A 19803-nucleotide genomic window follows, 5' to 3' on the forward strand; every position below is an offset into this window, starting at 1 on the left:
TCTCCAAGCACAGCCCTTTCTCAAATAGACAAGACCCCCCCCCCCTTTAAGGCAGACATCTCTGATATTCCAATCAGTGAGGACTGAAATGATAGCATTGGTTCTGATTCTCCCTTTGCCTGTGCCAAATCTTGTAGAGTCCGTTTCCTCACTGGCTCTCCCATCTGCTTCTGGAGCACCTGGGCCAGGAGCTCATCAGGCTCTCATTCCCTGTTGGCTTACACTATTCCTCATGGATCTGCTTTCCTCTAGTCTTCCTATTCTCCTATGCATCTGCCCAGCTGCCAGTGGTATGTTGAAAGCACATCATCCTCCCTTGCAGGAAACCTATAGGGGCTCTTACTGTGCACTGCCCAAGTGCTGACCAAGTCCTTGGGGATTCTGTGGGATTCAAGTCCCCCTCCCCCTCATGCCATTCTCCTTCAGCCCCTCTTTGTTCAAGTCCAGTTGCACCCCCATCACTGTCTGATCTGTCCCAGGCTTTTCCTCCACATCTTGTCTGTCCTCTTATCTGAAAGCTTCCTCTTTCTTGGGAGCGTGGCTCAAGTCCAAAATCCTTCCAACACCTTCCTTGGCCTCTCCAGCTAAATGTACCCTACCCTGACACTTGGATCCTTCTAGGTAAGACTGGCAACATGAAAGTCACAACCCACAACTGGACTGTGTATCCTGGGATGACAGAGATGCTTTTTTTTTTTTTTTTGACTTTGTGTCTCCAGAATAGGAAAAGGGCTTAATGAAAGTCTATTGAATTGGTTTAATGGGAAGCAAAGGTCAAAGGAATTCATAGACTCCCACTCTCTTTGAGAGACAGTGTCGACAGCCCTAAACTGGAAGTCAGGAGAAACCTGAATTCAAATCTAATCTCTGCTGTAGAATGCTGGGTAAGTCATCTCACCCCTATGAGGTATTCTCTGCAGTTTGCCTCTCTGAATGTTGTCCAGGGGGTAGTGAGAAGTTAAGGGGCCTCTCCAGAGGCAAGATTGACACCCAGATCTTCCAGCCTTTTAGGAGGACCCTCTGTCTAGTGAACTGCTCAGCCTCTCAAAAGAGACAGTAAAGATCTGAATCTTTTGTAAGAGAATGTCATCCTCCCAGGGTTAATGGGGGGATCAAATGTCAGAAGACAGGAATGGGAAATGCCAGTTGTTACCATAAGAGTGGTGGTTTTTTCCAAAGCTACAAGGTACATTAAACGTTACAGAATCTAGATCTTTTATTTTATAAATAAGGAAACTGAGGCCCTGAAAACTGAAATGGCTTGCTGAGAGTCCTTTAGCTAGCTGGCACTAGACAAGACTAGAAGAATCCGCTTGGCTTCTTTGATGCCTCCTAGATGTCTCAAACAACGATATGAAGAGCCATAAGGCAGTCCATCAAGGAGCATTTATTAAGTGCCTGCTGAGTGCCATCACTGTGCTAAGCGCTAGAGATAGAGAGCAGTTCTGCAAATTGCTAGGTACAAATAAGAGACTTGGGGTAGAACTGGACAGTAGTCACCTCAGAGGGAAGGCACTGGTGGCTGGGGTTCTGAGAGTTGGTCAGGGGTAGGGAATTAGGGGAAGCCCACAAAGTCTCAGAAGGCTGGGAAAGGGCTCTCACATGGTAGAAGGAGGAGGGGACACTTGTACAAGGAAGGAGGTGCCAGGTGGGACTTGGGGAGTAACCGCATGAATATGGGAGAGGAGGACCAAGAAAAGGACGCAAAAAGTTGACCAGTTGGACTGAAATGCTAACCACACAAAGAAGTCAGGGGGTTCATCCTTTGCTCAGGAGGCCAGTGAAGGTTTAGGAGGTCAGATGCTCAGAGGGTCACCAGGAGTGCTGTGAGGAGGGATGGGGAACACCAGGAAGCCCGGAGCCCTCACCAGCTCAGTGTTCTCCAGGCTGGGTTGGAAGTTTTAGCGGATTGTCTCAGACCCTCCCGGTGGTGCCTGGTTTTTACAGGGTCAGTCCTGGGAGTGCAGCCGGGCCTTTGAAAAAGGATCTGGCCTCCGCCTTGGGGAGGTGTTGCTGGCTGTGAGTCACGACTCTCTGTCTCCCCCCCTCCCCGCAGGTGCCATGGAGCTGAAGGGCTGTGTCCTCTTCCTGGCCGTGGGCCTAGCGACCCTGGGCCTATCCTCCCCCTGCCCCAGCGAGTGCACCTGCTCGCAGGCCTCCCAGGTGGAGTGCGTGGGCTCCCGAATCCTGGTGGTGCCCACGCCGCTGCCCTGGGACTCCATGAGCCTGCAGATCCTCAACACCCACATCCGCGAGCTGACGGCGCAGCCCTTTGTCAACGTGACGGCCCTGATCGCCCTGCGCATTGAGAAGAACGAGCTGGCACAGATCGCGCCGGGCGCCTTCAGCCACCTGGGCGCGCTGCGCTACCTGAGCCTGGCCAACAACCGGCTGCAGACGCTGCCCGGCGGCCTCTTCGACGGCCTGGGCAGCCTGGAGTCGCTGCTGCTGTCGGGGAACCAGCTGCTGCACGTCGCTCCCGCGCACTTCACGGCCTTCAGTAACCTGAAGGAGCTGCAGCTGCACGGCAACCGGCTGGAGCGCATCCCCGACGGCTGCTTCGACGGGCTGCCGGGCCTGCTCAAGCTGGACCTGGGCCAGAACCAGCTGGGCCGCCTCCCGCCGCAGCTCTTCCGGCGCCTCGGCCAGCTGCAGGTGCTGCGCCTGGCGGAGAACCAGCTGGCCGAGGTCCCGCCGGGCGCCTTCGACGGACTGGGCAGCCTGCAGGAGCTGGCGCTGCAGCAGAACCAGCTGCGCGAGCTGCCGCCCGGCCTCTTCCGCACCAACGGGCAGCTGGAGCGGCTCTACCTGTCGGACAACCGGCTGGCCGCGCTGCCGTCCGGCCTCTTCCTGCGCCTGCCGCGCCTCGGCCGCCTGACGCTCTTCGGCAACGGGCTGCGCGAGCTGCCGCCCGGCCTCTTCGGACCCATGCCGCAGCTGCGCGAGCTCTGGCTGCACGACAACCAGCTGCAGAGCCTGCCGGACGGCGCCTTCGAGCCGCTGGGCCAGCTGCAGGTGCTGGTGCTCAGCCGCAACCAGCTGCGGGCCCTGGCGCCCGGCGCCTTCCGAGGCCTGGCCGCCCTGCGCGAGCTGGCTCTGCACGGCAACGCGCTGCAGAGCCTCGACGGCCGGCTCTTCCGCGCCCTGGGCTCCCTGCGCAACGTCTCGCTGCACGGCAACCGGCTGAGAGTGCTGCCCGGAGACCTCTTCTCTGGAGTCGGCGGCCTGGCCACCCTGCAGCTGCAGGACAACCAGCTGGAGAACCTGCCCGCTGGCATCTTCGACCACCTGGGCCAGCTGTGCGACCTGCGGCTGCAGGACAACCCCTGGCGCTGCGATGCCGGCATCCGGCCCCTGCGCGCCTGGCTCCTGGCCCACAGCGCCCGCCTGGCCGGTGCCGACCTCCTGCCCGTCTGCGCCAGCCCCGCCGAGCTGCGGGGCCAGGCTATCATCCTGGTCAACGTCGACGGGGCGGCCCAGCCCGGCTCCGGCCCCTCCGAGGGGCCCCGCGACACCGAGACCCCCCAGACCCCAGACACCACCACCTCCGGCTCCTACGCTACCGACCTGACCACCACCACCACCACCATCCAGGAGGACCAGACCGACCTGACCACCGTCGAGGAGGACCTGAGGGACCGGGAGGTGTGGGGTATGACCCGCGCTCAGAGCGGCCTGGCCATCGCGGCCATCGTCATCGGCTGCGTTGCCCTGGCCTGCTCCCTGGCCGCCTGCATCTGCTGCTGCTGCTGCAAGAAGCGCAGCCACGCTGTGCTCATGCAGATGAAAGGGCCCAGCGAGTGCTGAGGGGGGCCCTCGGGAGGGGCGCCCCCACGGGACGGGGCTGCCGGCCCTCTTTCTCCCTCCTCCCCCGGGCCCGGAGAAACGGGGGCTTTTGCCTGGGACCTCGGAGAGGAAGAGCCGTCGGGGGGGGGGGTGCCGGTGGAGCCCTCCACCTTCTGCTGCTTCTTCCTGACGGCCCGGGTGGATGGGGTCTGGAAATTCCCGGAGCTAAAGCAGGCAGGCTCTTTCCCCATCACTTGCTCTGAACCCCCTAGTGAAGATGGCTCTCTAAGGAGAGCCACCCCCCCCCCCAGCCCCTCCTCCGTTCCCAGCCCCAAGCAGAGATATTTCTTAGTTGGTGGTGGCTTTGGCTCTGCTGTCCTCCACATCCCAACTCTCCCCTTCACCCTCCTGAGATGGAGCTAGGACAGGGCAACTGGGGCTCTGCCCAGGCTCTGGAATTCAGACGTTTCTGGCAGAAATCACTGAGTCACAAGTTCTGTGCCAGTCCACAACTGGGGAATGAGAAAAAGACCACCATAAAGTCCTGGGAGTCCCTTGGCAGGCCAAACCATCAGAATCAAGCACCCGGTTAGCAAAAATCATGACTTCAAATGGGATACTGCCAGATGGCAAGATGGAGTAAGCTGTTTCCTTGGGCTCTCTTGATCCTTTCCAGCCCTTCCCCTTGACGGCCTCCCCGCCCCATGCAACCGAGAGCTACATAAGAGTTCTGAGGGACAGCTGAAGCTCCTGGCAAACCCTACCCTAGAGCTGATTTGCCTTTCATGCTGTATGCCAGTGGGTGGGCAACGTTTACTTCTTAGACAAGTCCCAAAGTGGGACACCTGGGACCATCAAAGCTGGCCACCAACTCTTCTCTCAGAAGGATGGAGAGAAGGAAACAAAAACAAAACACAGAAAAGAATGACCAACTTTCCTCTTGGAATCTAGAGTCCAGAATTGAAAACCAACAAAGAAATAAAGGCAACATTTTGAGTTCTTTAAAACAAGACCCCAAATCCCACCCAGTCTGTGGAAAATAAAACCATGAAACATTCTGAGTCTTCCAAAATGTAAATAGCACATTTGTGCCCAAACATGCAGTCGATCATCAATTGGAATGAGTTCACCAAGATCTCCCCTCAGTTTCTGGGCTATGTATGGTGCGGCAGGGCCAGGGAGTCTGAGTGCCATCGTTTAGTTTGATCATTGAGGAGATGCTCAGATACCTCTGCCACTCATTGGAACCCTAAGGGCAAGCGCCTTGCCCTCTCTAGTCTACCCTCCTGGTCCAGGACTTCTGAATCCTAGGACCTCATTTTCCTTCACAGGTACCTTGCCTCAGGTGTTGGCTGAGCCCCCAAGGCCAGGGTGGAGATGAGCAAGATCACCTTTCTGAGACCTGGGGGGAGCACTGGTCCCCTTGGATCGCCTTTCATCTTCTGGCCCACACCCTTCTCCTCTTTGATCTCATTTGTTGTCTCACTTTCTTTCTTTGTAGAGAAGGGGTATTCCCCGTTCTATGGCTTTCAAATTTTATTTCTAGGTTGGGAAAGTAAAATTGTTTCGAGATGAGAGTCTCCAGCTCAGATGCCAGTTTTGTGGTTCCCAGCCTCCCTTCTGTTTAAGCCAAGACTGAACATAGCGGTTAATGTTGCCTGTACTGATGACAGATATGGCAGCTGACCCAAAGAAATGGATCCCTTAGGTCTGCTCTGCCCTCCCCTCCAAGCTACTGTCAGAACCCCCTGGCCAATCCTCAATTCAATCTCATGGCTGCCCTTCACATGGGACTCAACAGCTTCACTCTTTCTCCCTAAAGTAGGTCCTGATGGCAACAAACCAGAGACACACTGATGTCTAGCTAGCAATTAGTTGTTAAGGAGAATTTGGTGGGTGACTTTTGTATAGTAGGGATTGAGCAAAACATGGGTGGCACAAAAGGTGAAATGAAATGAGCCCTGCCCTTAAGGAGCTTCTACAACAAGGAAGGGGCTGTCCCTACTTCTTTCTGGACCCGTTTTAGATCTAGTTCCTTTTTTTCTCTTATTTATGATTCTCCCCCTTCAGCTTGATTTTTGAAAGGATCCCTGGGCACTCCAGTCCTGGAGAGGGATCCCAAGAGGCCTACACTCTACAGATGTGGAAACTTGAGGCCCAAGGAGATGAGATGCTTTGCCTGGAGTCACACAGGTAGCAAGGAGCAGGGTTTGGCCAAATGTTCCAACTTTACTGTCCTATGTTGCTGCTGCTCTGCCCCCCTCCCCAAAAGAAAAAGATCCAAGATTGTGGGTGGTGACTGGCATCCTGGTGGAAAGCCTCTTCTCCTCTTGTGGGCAGATTTCACCTTTGAACTCACTTGACTAGGGAGTGGGTATGGGACAAGGCCAATTCTGGTTTCTGAGAGCACTTTGAGACTGACTCCACACATTTTTCAAAGCCACACTGGAAGGCAGGTGAGGAAACAGGCTCTTCAGTCAGACAAGTAGTAGGGGAGAGAACCAGTTCTGTGATCACAAATCTAGGTGGTGTGGTAGATGGATGGTAAAAACTATCAATGTTTTGTTTCCTCTTGGGTTCCTGTTTACTTAATGTCTTCTATGGAACAGAGCCCTTGAGAAGACTTTCCTTCAGTCCTACATGAAGAAGCCAAGGTTGAGGACCAGGACCATCTCAGATCGCATGAAGACTCAGTAGGGTTCTTGGGGGTCACAGGTGGGAGGGGAACTCCCTGTACTGACTTCAGCTGGTGGGGTAAGGAAGGAAGGGGGGAGGCCTTAGTTAGCTGATCACCCTAATACTTGTCAACCTGTATCATTTCCAAACTTCAAATGAATCCTAGGTGAGGTGGCCATTCCATCTTCTGACTGGTGCATGGCCTGATGCACCCTCTCCTTCCCTGTAGGAAGCTTTTGTCTGTGGCCTAGTGGGTATGGGGGAGTTTTTGCTGACCCACAACTCTCTGTAATAGAGCAAAGGGGGAATCTGATCTCTTCTCTTTGTTCCTTTGGAAATGATTGATGAATAGGCAGTCCTCTGGTCCCAGTCCTCAAACAATATAGCCCCATCATTTTCCTGGGGATCCCTGTGTTCCCTATATTTAGTCTTGTAATACTCCAGGGATCATTGGCCCAGATCTCTATGTCTTTGCATTTTGGTAGATGGTTGTATGAGCTCTTGTGGCCTGAATGGTTCATCAATCGAGGTTTTTCCCCCACTTGGACTCTGCGTAAACTTGGCTGCATCTAAGCAAGCACACACAAAGTCCATAGCCAGGCCTAGGGCTTGAAGGCCTTCCATCTTCATCAGAGCTTAAGATAAGCTCATTGGCAGAACCTTCATGACTCCAGGTCCTCTCCTCACTCTAGTGAGATCAGCTCAACACAGGATTCATGTGATTTGGAACAAAACAAATCCCAAGACTTTCCTTGAATTAGCCCTGTCCCAATGGCTTTTTCATGAGCCTGAAAAAACTTTTTGAAAACTTTTGAGATGGCCTTGGCCAGGATCCTCTTCTAAGCTTCAAGGGTCTCCAGGTCCCCAGGAGACCATGAAGACATCTCAGCTAGTGTGAAGGCTTGGCAGAGCTTGAGGAGTGTCAAAGTTGCTGTAGGCTGGAACAATAAGGATGGTGAGGAGAGGCCCCAGGGCTCCACAGAGCTCAAGGCACTTCTTCGTCTTTTCTTGACAGAATCCAAGCTGAGTATCTCCACAGGAAGAGTGGCTGACTTGGGAAGCCACTGGGCAGAGCTGGCCAGCTCACCCCTCCCTATTCCTATCAGCTGTTTCTCAGGACTCTGAAGGTGCTTCAGATCAGCCAGGTCTCAGACTCGCTCACTCAGCCTGGTCAGCTGGAGCTAGCTCCCCCCCTCCCCCCCAGTTGGCCGTTGCTTGTAGTTCCAGGTTCTCAGTCGGGCGTCCTGAGGGCAGGGTTGGGGATGTGTCTTTTGCTAGACTCTCCTGGTGTCAGATATGATGTGGTGGATACATAATAAAGGATATACCTGGAATGGAGTCACTTGGATTTATTTTGGGGGCTGGATTTCACATGTGCAAATATAGCTTTGATTAGCTGCTAAGGCATATGTGGGCCAGAAGGGTCGTCCACGATTCCTTGGAGGAGAACTTGGGTAGATGGTCAGAGGCCAGGTAAGAGCTTCAGAGGACGAAGGCTCCTCATTTTACAGATGAGGAAGCTAAGGCATAAAGAGGTGGTTCATAGAACCATCCTCTTGCCTAGCACTTTAGACACCCACATTTTCTCCATATGATCAGTCTGGCTCAGGGTCAGGCAGGATAAGGGAAGGGAATAAATATTTCTCTAATCCTGTAGCAAGCACTTGTCAATTATTATCTCACTTAATTCTCACAATGGATAGATGCTGTTATTATTCTCTAGTAAGTGTCTGAAGCTGCATTTGAACTCAAGTCTTCCTGGCCAGAGCTCTATCCACTCCACCTCTGGAGTTCTTTCCATTCCCCAAGGGACTGAGGTTCTAGGCTACCAAGTCCAAGAAGGGAAATGGGACCTGCAGCCCAGTGAAACACGTAGAAAGTTCCCATTTCTACATTTAATGAAAAACATGGGGAAGTTCAACAGGGGCAAGTTCTGACCCTGGAAAGACTCTTTTGCTAGGGCCGTGTCAGGACAACCCCCCCCCCCCCCCCGGCCTGTAAGGAAGACAGTGCTTGGAGTATCATCCCCATGGGTGACTGTGGGGCTTCAGGAGGACTAGGCCCTCTGGTGTGAAGGCTGCCATTCACCTTTGGTGTCCACCTGCCACCCAACTCTCACCTGACTCCAAGAATCTGGAGCATGCATAATGGCCACAACCCAGACTGGCTAAACCAGGTTGGGGATAATCAATGGACCTCCAAGTCATCAAGGAGTTGGGAGTATCCATCCCAAACATGAAGACTTTCCCTTTTGGAATGAGTGGATAAGAAGCATGAAGGCAGTTGGAGTGGGTCTGATCAGGCATGAGAGATGCCAAGGCCATCCACTGTATTCTGGGCCACTGCCAGCATCTCGTTCTTGTCTCGCCATTGGACCTTGATGACTCTGGAAGAGAGAGGGAGGCAGATAATTTTGTATAACTCTGATTCACTTTGATCCAAACCAAGTCAAGACTTCCTCCTCAGAAGTCATTTGTCCCCTTAGAAGATCAAGGACAAACAAGTACAACCCCCTTTTAACAAATGAGGGGTCTGTGTGACTCACCCAGACTCAGGGAGTCACCCAAAGTGACACAATGAGTAAGGATACAGGGCCAGATGGACCCCAGACCCCCAGATCTCTGAATCCTACTTTTTTTTCCATACTCTTACATTGGGCCATTTCCAGATGGTGACAAGCAATGAATGGGTCCTCAACACCTCAGAGCTAATGGGAACTACAGTCATCATTTAGCCCAGGTTATACCTGGTCAGTAATCTCCCTTCGGCAGCTTCAAGATCTGCTGGGAAAGGTCAATCATGTACCAGGGCAGCCCACTCCAGCCAAGTCGCAGGACTGGGTACTCGTCCTTAATTAAGTTGTCCACCAGTTTGTCTATAGTTTCCCTGAGCTTTGTTGTCCCTGGTTGCACCCTTTGGCGCCAAGGCCACCAGAGCCAGGTCTCCTGTGCAGGATAGGCAGCCCCTGTAGAGAGGTAGCTGAACAAAGTTTCCAGGTCTTCTCTTCTTCAGACTAGTCTTCCATCTCCTTCACTTGTGGGCTGCTTACCAGTCAAGCTGTCCACCTCTGGATCCTCTCCAGTCTCATCTCTTCCATTCATGTTTCTGAAGTGTCTGTTCCAAGTTGCAGCTCAGGTGGTCCAAGAGATGCCCCTGCAGTCATTGACCTGGGCACTTGGCCATTTTCCCCAGGGATGCTGGGAAATGATGGGGAGAATTTCCAGGCTGCTGGGGGTGGGGTGTCCCTCAGGGGACTCTGATAAGAGTTTTGTTTGTTTTTCACTGACCTATATGTACTCAAGCCTATTTATTCTTTGGTCCTTTTGATCCAAGAGCATGCTAGGGATTAGTGACCTTGTACTGGGGGTAGGAGGGAGGATGGATTATCTGAGAAAGGCTAACAACCCAGGCCAAAGACAAATTCCTAGGTTCTACCTCCTGGGCTTTGGAGCATCCACCACAACCAACCCAGTTAGCATTCATCGACCACCTACTGTTACCAAACACCAAGCTAAACTCTACAGAGTGGGCCCTGGAGAAGTCACTCATGAGATGTCCCATGGATTCTGCCCACTTCAGTCCCCCGGGAGGCATATGCAAAGTGGCCTCGGGTAGAAAGAAAAATGGGGCTGTTTATGTCCAAGACAGCTTTGGAACTGAGAATCCTTACTCTGTCTCTTGACTCGCTGGCCTCTTCCTTCTCTGGGTCTCCACCAGCAGAGGGGTAGACTAGCTGACCACTAGGGCCTGTCCTCCTGCTCTAGGTTGTGGAGGTTCTGAAACCTGTCATTAGGACATGGACCAGGCCTGTCCCAGGTAACCAGGCCTTCACTGGCCCTACTTGAGCCAAGGTCTTTTGGAGCTCCTGGGGATTTGGAGGTGTCCAGTCCACACTGCTCCCCTCCCACCTTCCTCCTTCCCTTCCCCAGTCCTGTTGAGGGCTGAGCCATCCAGGGGAACCAAGCTCTGAATTGTGACCTGGAAGGGGAAGAAATGGGGAGAGGTCTTCAGCTTGTTTTCCTTCATTTTTTTCACACCTCAGGAAGTAGATCATTTAGCTTCTCTGTGACAAGATCCTTGCCGTCCAAAGGCTGCTTCCTTGTCTGTACCATTTGTTTTTGGGCATGACTGGGGAAGCCACCTTGGGCCTTGATCTACAAAGAGGGTGCAGAGGACCTGCCTCAGATTCTCCTCCTCCAACAGATTTCTGGGATTTTGGAGTGGAATCATCTTTCAGAACTTTCCCAAAGGAGTCATCAGAGAGTTGATCCAGGAAGTCGGGGATCCCCTCCTCCCCAGGAGCGACTGCCCCTGTGAGACTGAATAGGACAGGGTGATTTTTCCTGTTGGCCCCTTGGAGATCCCTTTTGAGGAGCATACAGGAAGAAGATCCCAGGTCCCTTTATTACCATGCATGCTTAGATTGTGAGCTGCCATGTTGGGTAGGAAGGGCAATGTTTCATTGGCTTTCATCTCCCTGTGGGGTCATCTATTGGGAGGGCACAGGGTGGTGCCTGGGGTTCAGGACTAGGAATCATTGACCCACTGACTCCTGGCTCAGGGGTTGGCAAACATTGACCTCTGATGAACATGCAATTCCTCTCACCCTGATCACAAGGAAGAGCTCATGGTTCCAGCTCTGGTCTGGCCTAAGTCCTTCCCATATGGTAGGTCTCTCCTCTCCTTGCTCTGTCTTGTCCTGTCCTGCCTGGTCCTGTGGAGTCCTGGCCAATTAGTGTGCCCTTGTGGGGCTGACCCAGTGTACTGGACGCTGAATGGGGAAGTCTAGGGAAGCAGACCATTAGCTAGTCTGAGGCTGAGGGATGAGGGAGGGGAAGGCTCTGGCTATTCTGAGCCTCTTGGAGCTTCTGGCTTCCTCAGCTTCCACTAGTGGGAATCGCTGTCATCCTGGGGAGTCCTGAAGTGCCGGGGGCCCTGAGGGAAAGAGAATCCCAGGATGCACCCAGGATGAGGGGAGGCCAGAGGGCAGTGGGCCAGAGAAAGATCCACGAGCTAAGTTTTAGACACAGACGGAGATATGAATTGGAATTCTTCCAGTGTTGGCTCAAGAAGTTCAAAAACTTCTACCAGCTTCACTCTCATCCTTTCCCTGCTCCTTCTTTCCAGGTGGAAAGGGGATTACCATCCCAGGTTGACAGGAAAGGAAACTGAGGCCCCAAGAGAGGCCTCCTCAGGTTCATGAGGTGAGTGAATAAAGCCTTACTAACCGTCAGATATCTGGGGAGACCTGGGATTCTGAAGCAGTAGGGTCCCGTCTCCTGAGACAGTTCTGAGACGATGGGCAGGGAGTGAGGGAAACTGGGAAGTTCTCCTGGGGCTCCCCATCTGGACGGCATGTTTGGGACCCACCTGCGAGGCTGGCTGGGGTCCCGCCGAGACACAAAGTGGACAGAGCCCTTTCCTGGTGGTAGCAGCAAGGTCTCCTTCCCTCGCCTTGCCTTGATGAGAACACGGAATGTTTTGTGGGTTTGACTCAGGGTTCTTTGGCTGGCTTTTGCAACAACTGCTCAGCCCATCCCTTCAAATGAGAAGCAGGCAGCTTTCTGGCTGAGCCCTGGGGGCTTGGCCTCGTGCCACCCCCAGCATTCCCATGGCTGGGACAGGGAACGTTTCTCCTTTCCTCCCTCCCCCTCAGAACCCTTGGTGGCCCTTCTAGAAGGTGGGCTGTTTCCTTGTCTCAGGGGAGGCCCCTGGCTTCTGTGCCTCCCTGGGGAATTATAGACTTCTCCTGAAAAGGAAGGAAAGAATGAGAAAAGAGTCGAAGGGGAGGAACCTGGCCTCGTGGCTCATTCCTTCCTCAGCTCCCATGAGGCCATGCTTCAGGTCAGATCCAACATTCCCTTGACAGGGAGCTCATCATGTCTAGGATACCCTCCTGCTGGTGCCCCCTTCTCTCCAGGTCTTTCTGTCTTCCCCAGGATTATGGGCATCACCCCCCAGCCTCCTGCCTCTACTTTCTTTGTTCTGCCATCACCGAAGACTAGAACATCTAGAACTGGAAGGGACCTAAGACATCATCTCAGTTTACAGATGGAGAAACTGAGACTCAGGGAAGTCCAGTGACATGGATGAGGTCACACAGGTAGAGATTAGTCATGTCAGAATTCAAACTCCAAATCCATCACTCTCCCCACTTCCCAGGTTATTTCCTGGGTCATCACACCTATATCTGTGATGTTAGAAGTCACAGGGCAGAGGCTCATTCCCTCGAGTGGGGGCTAGCATGGCAGGGGGTTTCCGAGTCAGGACAGGAGGTGGGACAAGGACCACCTCGGTGTCCCTGGATGGAGAAACCTTTTCAGAGCTACTGGCCGGATGTTGAGGACTTAGATGGAAATGAGTGAGGACCCTTCTGGGAAACCGCTTTGGCCACTGTCTCTAACTGGGAGTTTAAGGGGTGAGATGAGAGTCAGTGTTCAAAGTTGGGCCCAGAGCAGAGGGGACCAGAAGGGACTTCCAGGGCTTGGTGTGGTGGGCTCCTCCCCCAGCTACAATCCAGGAGCCTGGGAAATGCTCCCTTTGCCTCTTTCTTGGATTTTGACTGTTTCTGTCTCCTCCCTCCTTCCTTCTTTCCCTCTTTCTTTTTTCCCCCCTCTGTCTTTGTCTCCTTCTCTCCCTCCTCCCTCTCTCCCTCTGTCTCTCCCCTCTCTTTCTGTGTCCATTTCTGTCCTTCTGTCTGTCTCTTTCCTTTTCCCTGTCTGTCTCCCTCTTTTTTTATCTCTGCCCATCACTGTTTGCCTCTGTCTTCCACTCTTCCTCTTTCTCTCCTTATAGCTCTCTTTCTCTGACTTCTTCCATTTTATCTCTGCTTTTGTCTTTCTCCCTCTTTTTCTCTGTCTGTCTGTCCCTGCCTCCTTCTCTCACTCTCCCTCTCCCTCTCCCTCTCCCTGTGACCAGTGTCCTCTGGGGAGGTGGGAGATTTGGAAGCAATGGCAACCCCCCCCCCCCACTTCCAGGCAGATGAGACAAATTGCACAGAGCTGGCGAGGCAGAGGACACTCTCCCAATGGCGAGATGGGAGTAAGAAGTAGTTTGAAGGATGGGTAAGCTGAGGTAAGAAGAGAGAGGGTGGCAAGGACAGGGATGACCTGAGAGAAGACTGAAGGGCCTACCTGGCTGGGGCTGGGCAGATGCCATGTTGGCAGAGAGCCTTCCAAGGCAAGGCTGCCCAAACGTCCCTTCACTCACAGACCAGGAGCCATTTGGAGCCGGAGCTGCGGGTGGAAAGGGTGGCGGCTCCTGAAGCTCCAAAGTCAAAGAGGAGTCATCTGTATTATATCTGGTCTTTGTTTGGTTCTTTTGTGCCCTTTGACCCCCACCTTATTGGTTGGTTATGATTTGGGTGCCAAGATCTTGGGCCACCAGGAGACCCAGCTCTGCCCTGCCTTGATGAGTGACTTTGGGCAGATCACTAAACTCTGAATTAATTTGATCGTTGAGTCATCCATCCATGTGGCTTGGAGATGCCACGCTGCCTAGACCAGGATCTGGAGTTAGGAAGCTCTGAGTTCAAATCCAGCCTCAGACACTTCCTGGACCCTCACTTAGTTTTTGTTTGCCTCAGTTTCCTCATCGATGTGACAATAACCATAGCATCTCCCTCACCAGATTGTGCTAATCAAAAGGGAGACTGTAAAGCACTTTGCCAACCCCAAATCTCTCTACAGACCTTCACAGTTAGGATTCTTTGGGGAAGCAGAAGGAGCCCTGGGGGTCTGAAGGCCTGCCTCTAGGGCTGGCTTTGGGGTCTTAGGTACAAAGCCTCAATTTCCTTATTTGTAAAAAAATGATGAGAGCAATAATGTTTCTTTCTAAGGGTTGTCTGGGGAGGGTCAGGGTACCAATGAGGGAGGTGGGCAGGGGTCTGACAGGGTCAGGGCACCGAGCTCCTAGCTGAGGCATCAGGACCCTAAGGGAGTGGTAGAGTTTGGGAGGTGGGGGATGGGCACGAAAGGAAGAAAAGGAATTGATGGGAATTAGGAGAGGAGGAGGAAGAGGAGGAGGGAAATGTGGATCTTCCCTCTCACCAAACTCCCATACCCTCTCTCCTATGACTTCACTAGCCAGCACGCCCAGCTGGCAGCACCTGCCAGTTCAGCCCATACCTGTGTCTCCCAGAAGTCTCCCCTGTGGCTCCTGGCTGCCAGGCTTCTCCCCATCTTCTTGTATTGGAGAATTAGTGCCATTCCTCTTGGGCCTCTATCTCCCCTTCCCTGGTATCTATTTACCTGTCCAGGTATGGGCCCTCTGCCCCAGCCCCCACAGCTCACGCACCCGGGGTCAGCCCTGAAGGCTCTCTTCACCCTCCTTCTGTGCATCCCCCCCCACCAGGTGCTGCAGACCAGACCTAGACTCTAATCTGCCACCACTTTCTACTTCAGGCGGCTTCTCTTTAGTCTGCTTAGGGTTAGGGCTGGGATAGTAGGTGGGACCTGGGTAGAACTGGGTCTGGAGCCAGGAAGACCCGAGTTCTCTCAGTGACTGACTGTATGACCCTGGGTAAGTCACTTCCTCTCCCGTTTGTCTCAATTTCCTCATCCGAAAAGTGGGGCTCATCATGGCTGCCACCTCCCAGGGGTTGTGAGGGTCAAGTGAGACGGTATCAGCCTAGTGCCTGGGCTTGATCCCAACCTCTTCCTCTTAGGGACAGGAGGACCGGGGGAGGAGAAGCACTTTGGTCCTGAGGAAGGAGGATGTGTTCCAGCTCTGTCTCCTGGTCCCGGGACCACGGGCTAGTGGTTCACCGGGGCTGAGTCTCCGCTTTCCCCGGAGACGGTGCTGACCTCAGCCCGGCCTTGAGAGGAGGAACTGTCCCGTCACCAAGTGGTCAGACTAATTTGATCAGGTATGTGGCTAGGCAGTGGCAGTACAAAGAAAGAAAGGGTTAAAAAAGTGATTTGGGCCTCCTGAAGGGGGCAGCTGTTGGGGGTCCCGGTGTCCCCAGGCCTTCCCCATCCAAGGGGTTTCTTCCTCCCTGGGCAGGAGGATGCTCTCTGGCGACTTTGTGCCATGCCTCTCCCTGCTGCTCCTGGCCAGGTTGACCCAGGCCTGTCCCGTCGGCTGTGACTGCTTTCAGTGGGAGGTGGTGTGCTCAGCCGAGGAGATTGCCGACATACCGCAGGGCATCCCTGAGAATGCCTCGGAAATCATCTTCGTGGAGACCTCGCAACGGACCCTCCAGCCCTGGGCCTTCGGCAACACCAGCGGTCTGGCCAAGGTAGTTTTCCTCAACACTGAGCTTCAGTCCCTGCAGGCCGAGGCCTTCAGTGGGCTGCCCCGGCTGGCAGACCTGGAGATCACAGGCAGCCCCCTCGGGGGTCTTCCAGAGGAGGTCTTCAGGAACCTGACGGGCCTGAGCAAGCTCACGCTCAACTTCAACACCCTTAGAATGCTGCCGGTGGACCTCTTCCAGGGCCTGGATGCCCTGGATGCCCTTCACCTGCAGGGGAACCAGCTGCAGACGCTGCCCGTGGCCATCTTCCGGCCCCTGGTGGCCCTGAGCCTCCTCAACCTTGCCCAGAACCTTCTGGAGCAGCTCACCGAGCAGCTGCTGACCTCCCTGGCCAACCTGCAGATCCTGAAGCTGAGCGACAACATCCTGGCCACTCTCCCGCCTCGGGCCTTCTGCGGCCTGGGCCGCCTCCGGGAGCTGTTTCTGGATGGGAACCGGCTCACGGAGCTTCCCCAGGACGTGTTCTCTGAGCTGGGGGCCCTGGAGAAGCTCTGGCTCCAGCACAACGCCATCAGCCACCTCCCCCTGGCCGTCTTCTCCTCCCTGGGCAACCTGACCTTCCTGAACCTGCAGGGGAACGTGCTCCGGGTGCTCCCCAGCGGCCTCTTCAGCCAGAAGCCCAACCTGGTCAGGCTGTCCGTGTCCAACAACCAGTTGGAGGATGTCGAGCTGGGTGTGTTTGGGAGCTCTCCCAACCTCAGCATCCTCACCCTGTCACACAACAGCCTCCAGAGCCTCCCCCCGGGGCTCTTCGACCAGGTGCCCAGGCTCACCAAACTCTACCTGGGCAGCAACAACCTGACGGCCTTGGATGGGCGGCTCTTCCAGAACCTCACCAGCCTGGAGCTGCTGAGCCTCGCCAACAACCTGCTGCCCACCCTCCCCAAGGGCATCTTTGACAACAACTTCAGGCTGTTCAACCTGGCCTTGCACGGCAACCCCTGGGTGTGTGACTGCCACCTGGCCTACCTCCTCAACTGGCTCCAAGAGTACACCGAGGATTTCTTCAATCTGCACACCTACTGTGCCAGGCCCCATTACTTAAAGGGCCAGGTGCTACCCGCGCTGGAGGCCGAGCAGCTGGTGTGCCCGGTCCCCCCGCATTCCTACAAGGGAGGGGCTTTCACGGAGGAGGAGGAGGGGTCGGACAGCAGCTGGGCCTTGGCCGGGGAGCGGCGACCCCACACTGGGTGCACCTACAGCACCTCAGACGGGACGGTGGTGCTGGTCTGTGAGCAAGAAGTCTGTCGATGGCTACGTGTCCAGCTGTCTCCCAGGCAGACTGCCGGACCCCTGGGCCTAACTTTCAATTCCACTCAGGAGTGGGTTTTGAGATCAAGTTGTGGCTCAGTCCGAGTCACCCTCTCCATTAATGCTCTGGGTGGGGAGGGCTAGAGAGAGGGTCCCACTCCAGGGGCTCTGGAGGAGCCCTGCAGGGGCCAAGTGAGAGCGGTTCCTAGGCAACCGAGAAATAAAGGCTACTGCTGATGACCGGCTAATGGAAACTCTGCCTGGAGGGGCTCTCACCGGCTGCTGGGTCAGACCAATGACTCCTCCTTCTCCCCCCCCCTCCTCCCCTTCCTCCTCCTCTTCTCCTTCTCCCCCTTCTCTTCCACCTTCCCTCCTTTCCCTCCTCTTCTTCCTCCTTTTCTACTCCCCTCCTCCCTCCTTCCTTCCCCTCCTCCTCCTCCCCCTTGGCCGGCCTTGGTCTCCTGTCCATTTGCCCTTTCTCCTTTTCTCTCCTCACGCTCTTCTCAGCAGGCCTTCTAAGCCCAGATCAGGGACACGGCCGTCCCTATATTCTGTGAAATTCCTATTGATGCGGCTCAATGTGGAAGAAACCCCCAGGCCCGTGTCTTTATGGTTGGCAGAAGGAAGATGCTCATGTGGCTTTCGCTGTTGGGACGGACAAGCCCAGACACGGAGTCCCTCTGCTCTCCTGGTTGAGTTTTGGGCGGCTCATCTCATGAGGGCAGGCCGAGTAGGGGCCAATGGGGAGATGAAGCAGGGCCTCCCCGGTGGGGGGCTGCCTGGGCAGACACCAGGATGCTCACCCCAGTGTTGGGACCCAGGCAGAATAATCCAGTGGAAGAGGAAACGGAGGCAGCCCGGGAGGACAGGGACTGCCCTACTCTCTGTCCACCAGCTTGTGGCCCTGCCGCTGGGAAGGTGGGAAGAGTCAGGGGCAGCTAATAAACCTTCTGATTGGGCAGAAGACTGGGAAGTAAATGCCAGGACACTGGTTTGGGGACTCCAGGGGAGGTAAAGCCGAGGGCCCCTTGGATTCCATTGGACAAATCGGTGCCCCTCTCTGGGCCTCAGTTTCCTCTAGCTGACTCAGTTGGTGATGGCTTAAGTGGCATCAGTCTGAGTCCAGTCTGGACCAGAGTTAGAAGAGGGACAGATCGGGAGAGCTGTGGGAGAGGCTGAGGTTGGGGTGATCTCGGATCTGGGCAGGTGAAGCCTCTTCTGAAGAGAATCGGGCCAGGCGGGAAGGAACCCCTCTGGGTGGCCAGGACATGGCCACATGGGGGGCTCCCGAGCTCACCTCCATTTCTCTCTGGCTTCGAGGCTGCCAGAGCACTGTGCCCACCACAGCATGCTAGGGGAGGGCAGGCATTGCTCTCCCCATTTCCCAGATGAAGATGAGCTGGGGAGAGATTTCTCTGAACCCAAAGGGGACTCAGAGCAGAGGAATAAAGACTCAGTTTGAAGGGACCTTAGAAAGCTCCTGCTATTTTTACAGAGGGGGAAACTGAGGCTCAGGCTTGTCCAAGATGGCAGACGGCGGGATTGTGATTCCAACCATCCAAACGCTTTCTGTCTGACAGGACCCTGACAGTATTCCCCGGGGGAAAGAGGACTGGGCCTGAAGTGGGGTGAGGCTTGGGTTTGGGTCTTGCTTCAGATACTGACCGTGTGGCCCTGGACAGGTCATGGCATGTCTCTGGGTTTCCTCAGTTTCCTCACTGGTAAAAAGGAGAGGGTTGAACTCAAGACCTTCCAGGTACCTTCTGGCTCTGGATCAAGAGGCTTCTACAGCTGCCTAAGGAAACTACAGACCTGATTTTAGGAAGGGTGACATGGGCCCTCATTCCTCTGCCCTGGCCCCACTCCCCTCTTGCCAGGTCCTCTGTCTACCCACTCTGGCCTAGACTCCGGGCAGCTCCAGGCACCCCAACTTTGGGGACTGTTAGGCTGAAGGGTACAGGAAAAGGTAACCAGCATGGGGAAGGTCCCAGAGGCCAGGATCTCCATAGGAGGCTCAGTGGAAGGACCTGAGCCAGAAGACTTAGGGGGACCTTACAGTTAGGGATTCCAGGGCAGGAAGGAGGCTGGTCTATTGGGCTTAGCACCAGGAAAGGGGGGCTGGAGTTGCAAAGAGGCTAGTTGAGGCTACCCAATGTTCACCACCAGAGTTAGGCTGCCTGGGAGTGGGATGGGGAGTGGACTATATGTTCCTGGAGGGCAGGCACTGTCTGCCCCTTCCCCTCTCCCATTTCATGGCCTGAATCTGGCCTCCTGCAGACTTCTCCAAGTAGGTGCCCCAATGACCTCGGGGATGTGGAGGGAGCAAAGGGCAGCTGAGATCTTTTCCAAAGCAGAGCCCTGCAACCCCAGCACCCAATCACCCTCAGAAAGGCATTTTTATGGCCAGTATCGATCCTCTGGTATTGCCTCAGAATCCTCTGGGAAGGTCCATCTGTTCTAGGCTCATGGGAGATCAGCCCCCATCCCCTCCCAGAGCTGGCCCTGACCATGCCAAGGGCCTGGAAGTAGCCCCTTCCTCTTCTATGCAATTTTTTCCCATTTTGATGTGACTCAGGACTCTCTGTGGCCCCGTTTGTATAAACCCCTTGCACTCACTGGAAGCCACATGGCCCCTTACCAAGAGAGGGTCACCCATGCTCTTCAGTGCCACCTTATCTCTGGCACCAGCCCAAGACCACAAGGCTTCTTGTGTTCCTCCCCTGACTGTGGGGCCTCAGGTGAGTAAGCTTCCCCTTATCTCCCAGGGCCTCTTCAGGGGGCTAGTCTGTCAGTCATGGGTTCACATCCTACTGGCTAAGTGCTGACTAGATGGTCAG

General features: G+C 54.7%; 2 protein-coding genes across 3 annotated transcripts; both read left to right on the forward strand.

The window, feature by feature from the left end:
* The first annotated feature begins 1940 nt into the window (after window positions 1–1940).
* LRRC15 (leucine rich repeat containing 15) lies at window positions 1941–3878 on the forward strand. The gene has a single exon (XM_074190604.1). The coding sequence runs from the start codon at window positions 2062–2064 to the stop codon at window positions 3805–3807; it is 1746 nt and encodes a 581-aa protein (XP_074046705.1). The 5' UTR covers window positions 1941–2061; the 3' UTR covers window positions 3808–3878.
* A 7146-nt stretch (window positions 3879–11024) lies between these two features.
* Window positions 11025–17953, forward strand: CPN2 (carboxypeptidase N subunit 2). Of its 2 annotated transcripts, XM_074192498.1 has the most exons (5): window positions 11025–11129; window positions 11590–11666; window positions 12402–12565; window positions 15128–15328; window positions 15466–17953. In XM_074192498.1, exon 5 carries the CDS (start codon window positions 15470–15472, stop codon window positions 17108–17110), a length of 1641 nt encoding a protein of 546 aa, XP_074048599.1. In that variant the 5' UTR covers window positions 11025–11129; window positions 11590–11666; window positions 12402–12565; window positions 15128–15328; window positions 15466–15469; the 3' UTR covers window positions 17111–17953. The 2 variants fall into 2 exon arrangements, with proteins under 2 accessions (XP_074048599.1, XP_074048598.1); XM_074192497.1 differs by lacking the exon at window positions 12402–12565.
* The last annotated feature ends 1850 nt before the right edge of the window (window positions 17954–19803 follow it).

The sequence above is a fragment of the Macrotis lagotis genome, chromosome 6 (genome assembly GCF_037893015.1).
Source record: "Macrotis lagotis isolate mMagLag1 chromosome 6, bilby.v1.9.chrom.fasta, whole genome shotgun sequence".
Taxonomy (NCBI): Eukaryota; Metazoa; Chordata; class Mammalia; order Peramelemorphia; family Peramelidae; genus Macrotis; species Macrotis lagotis.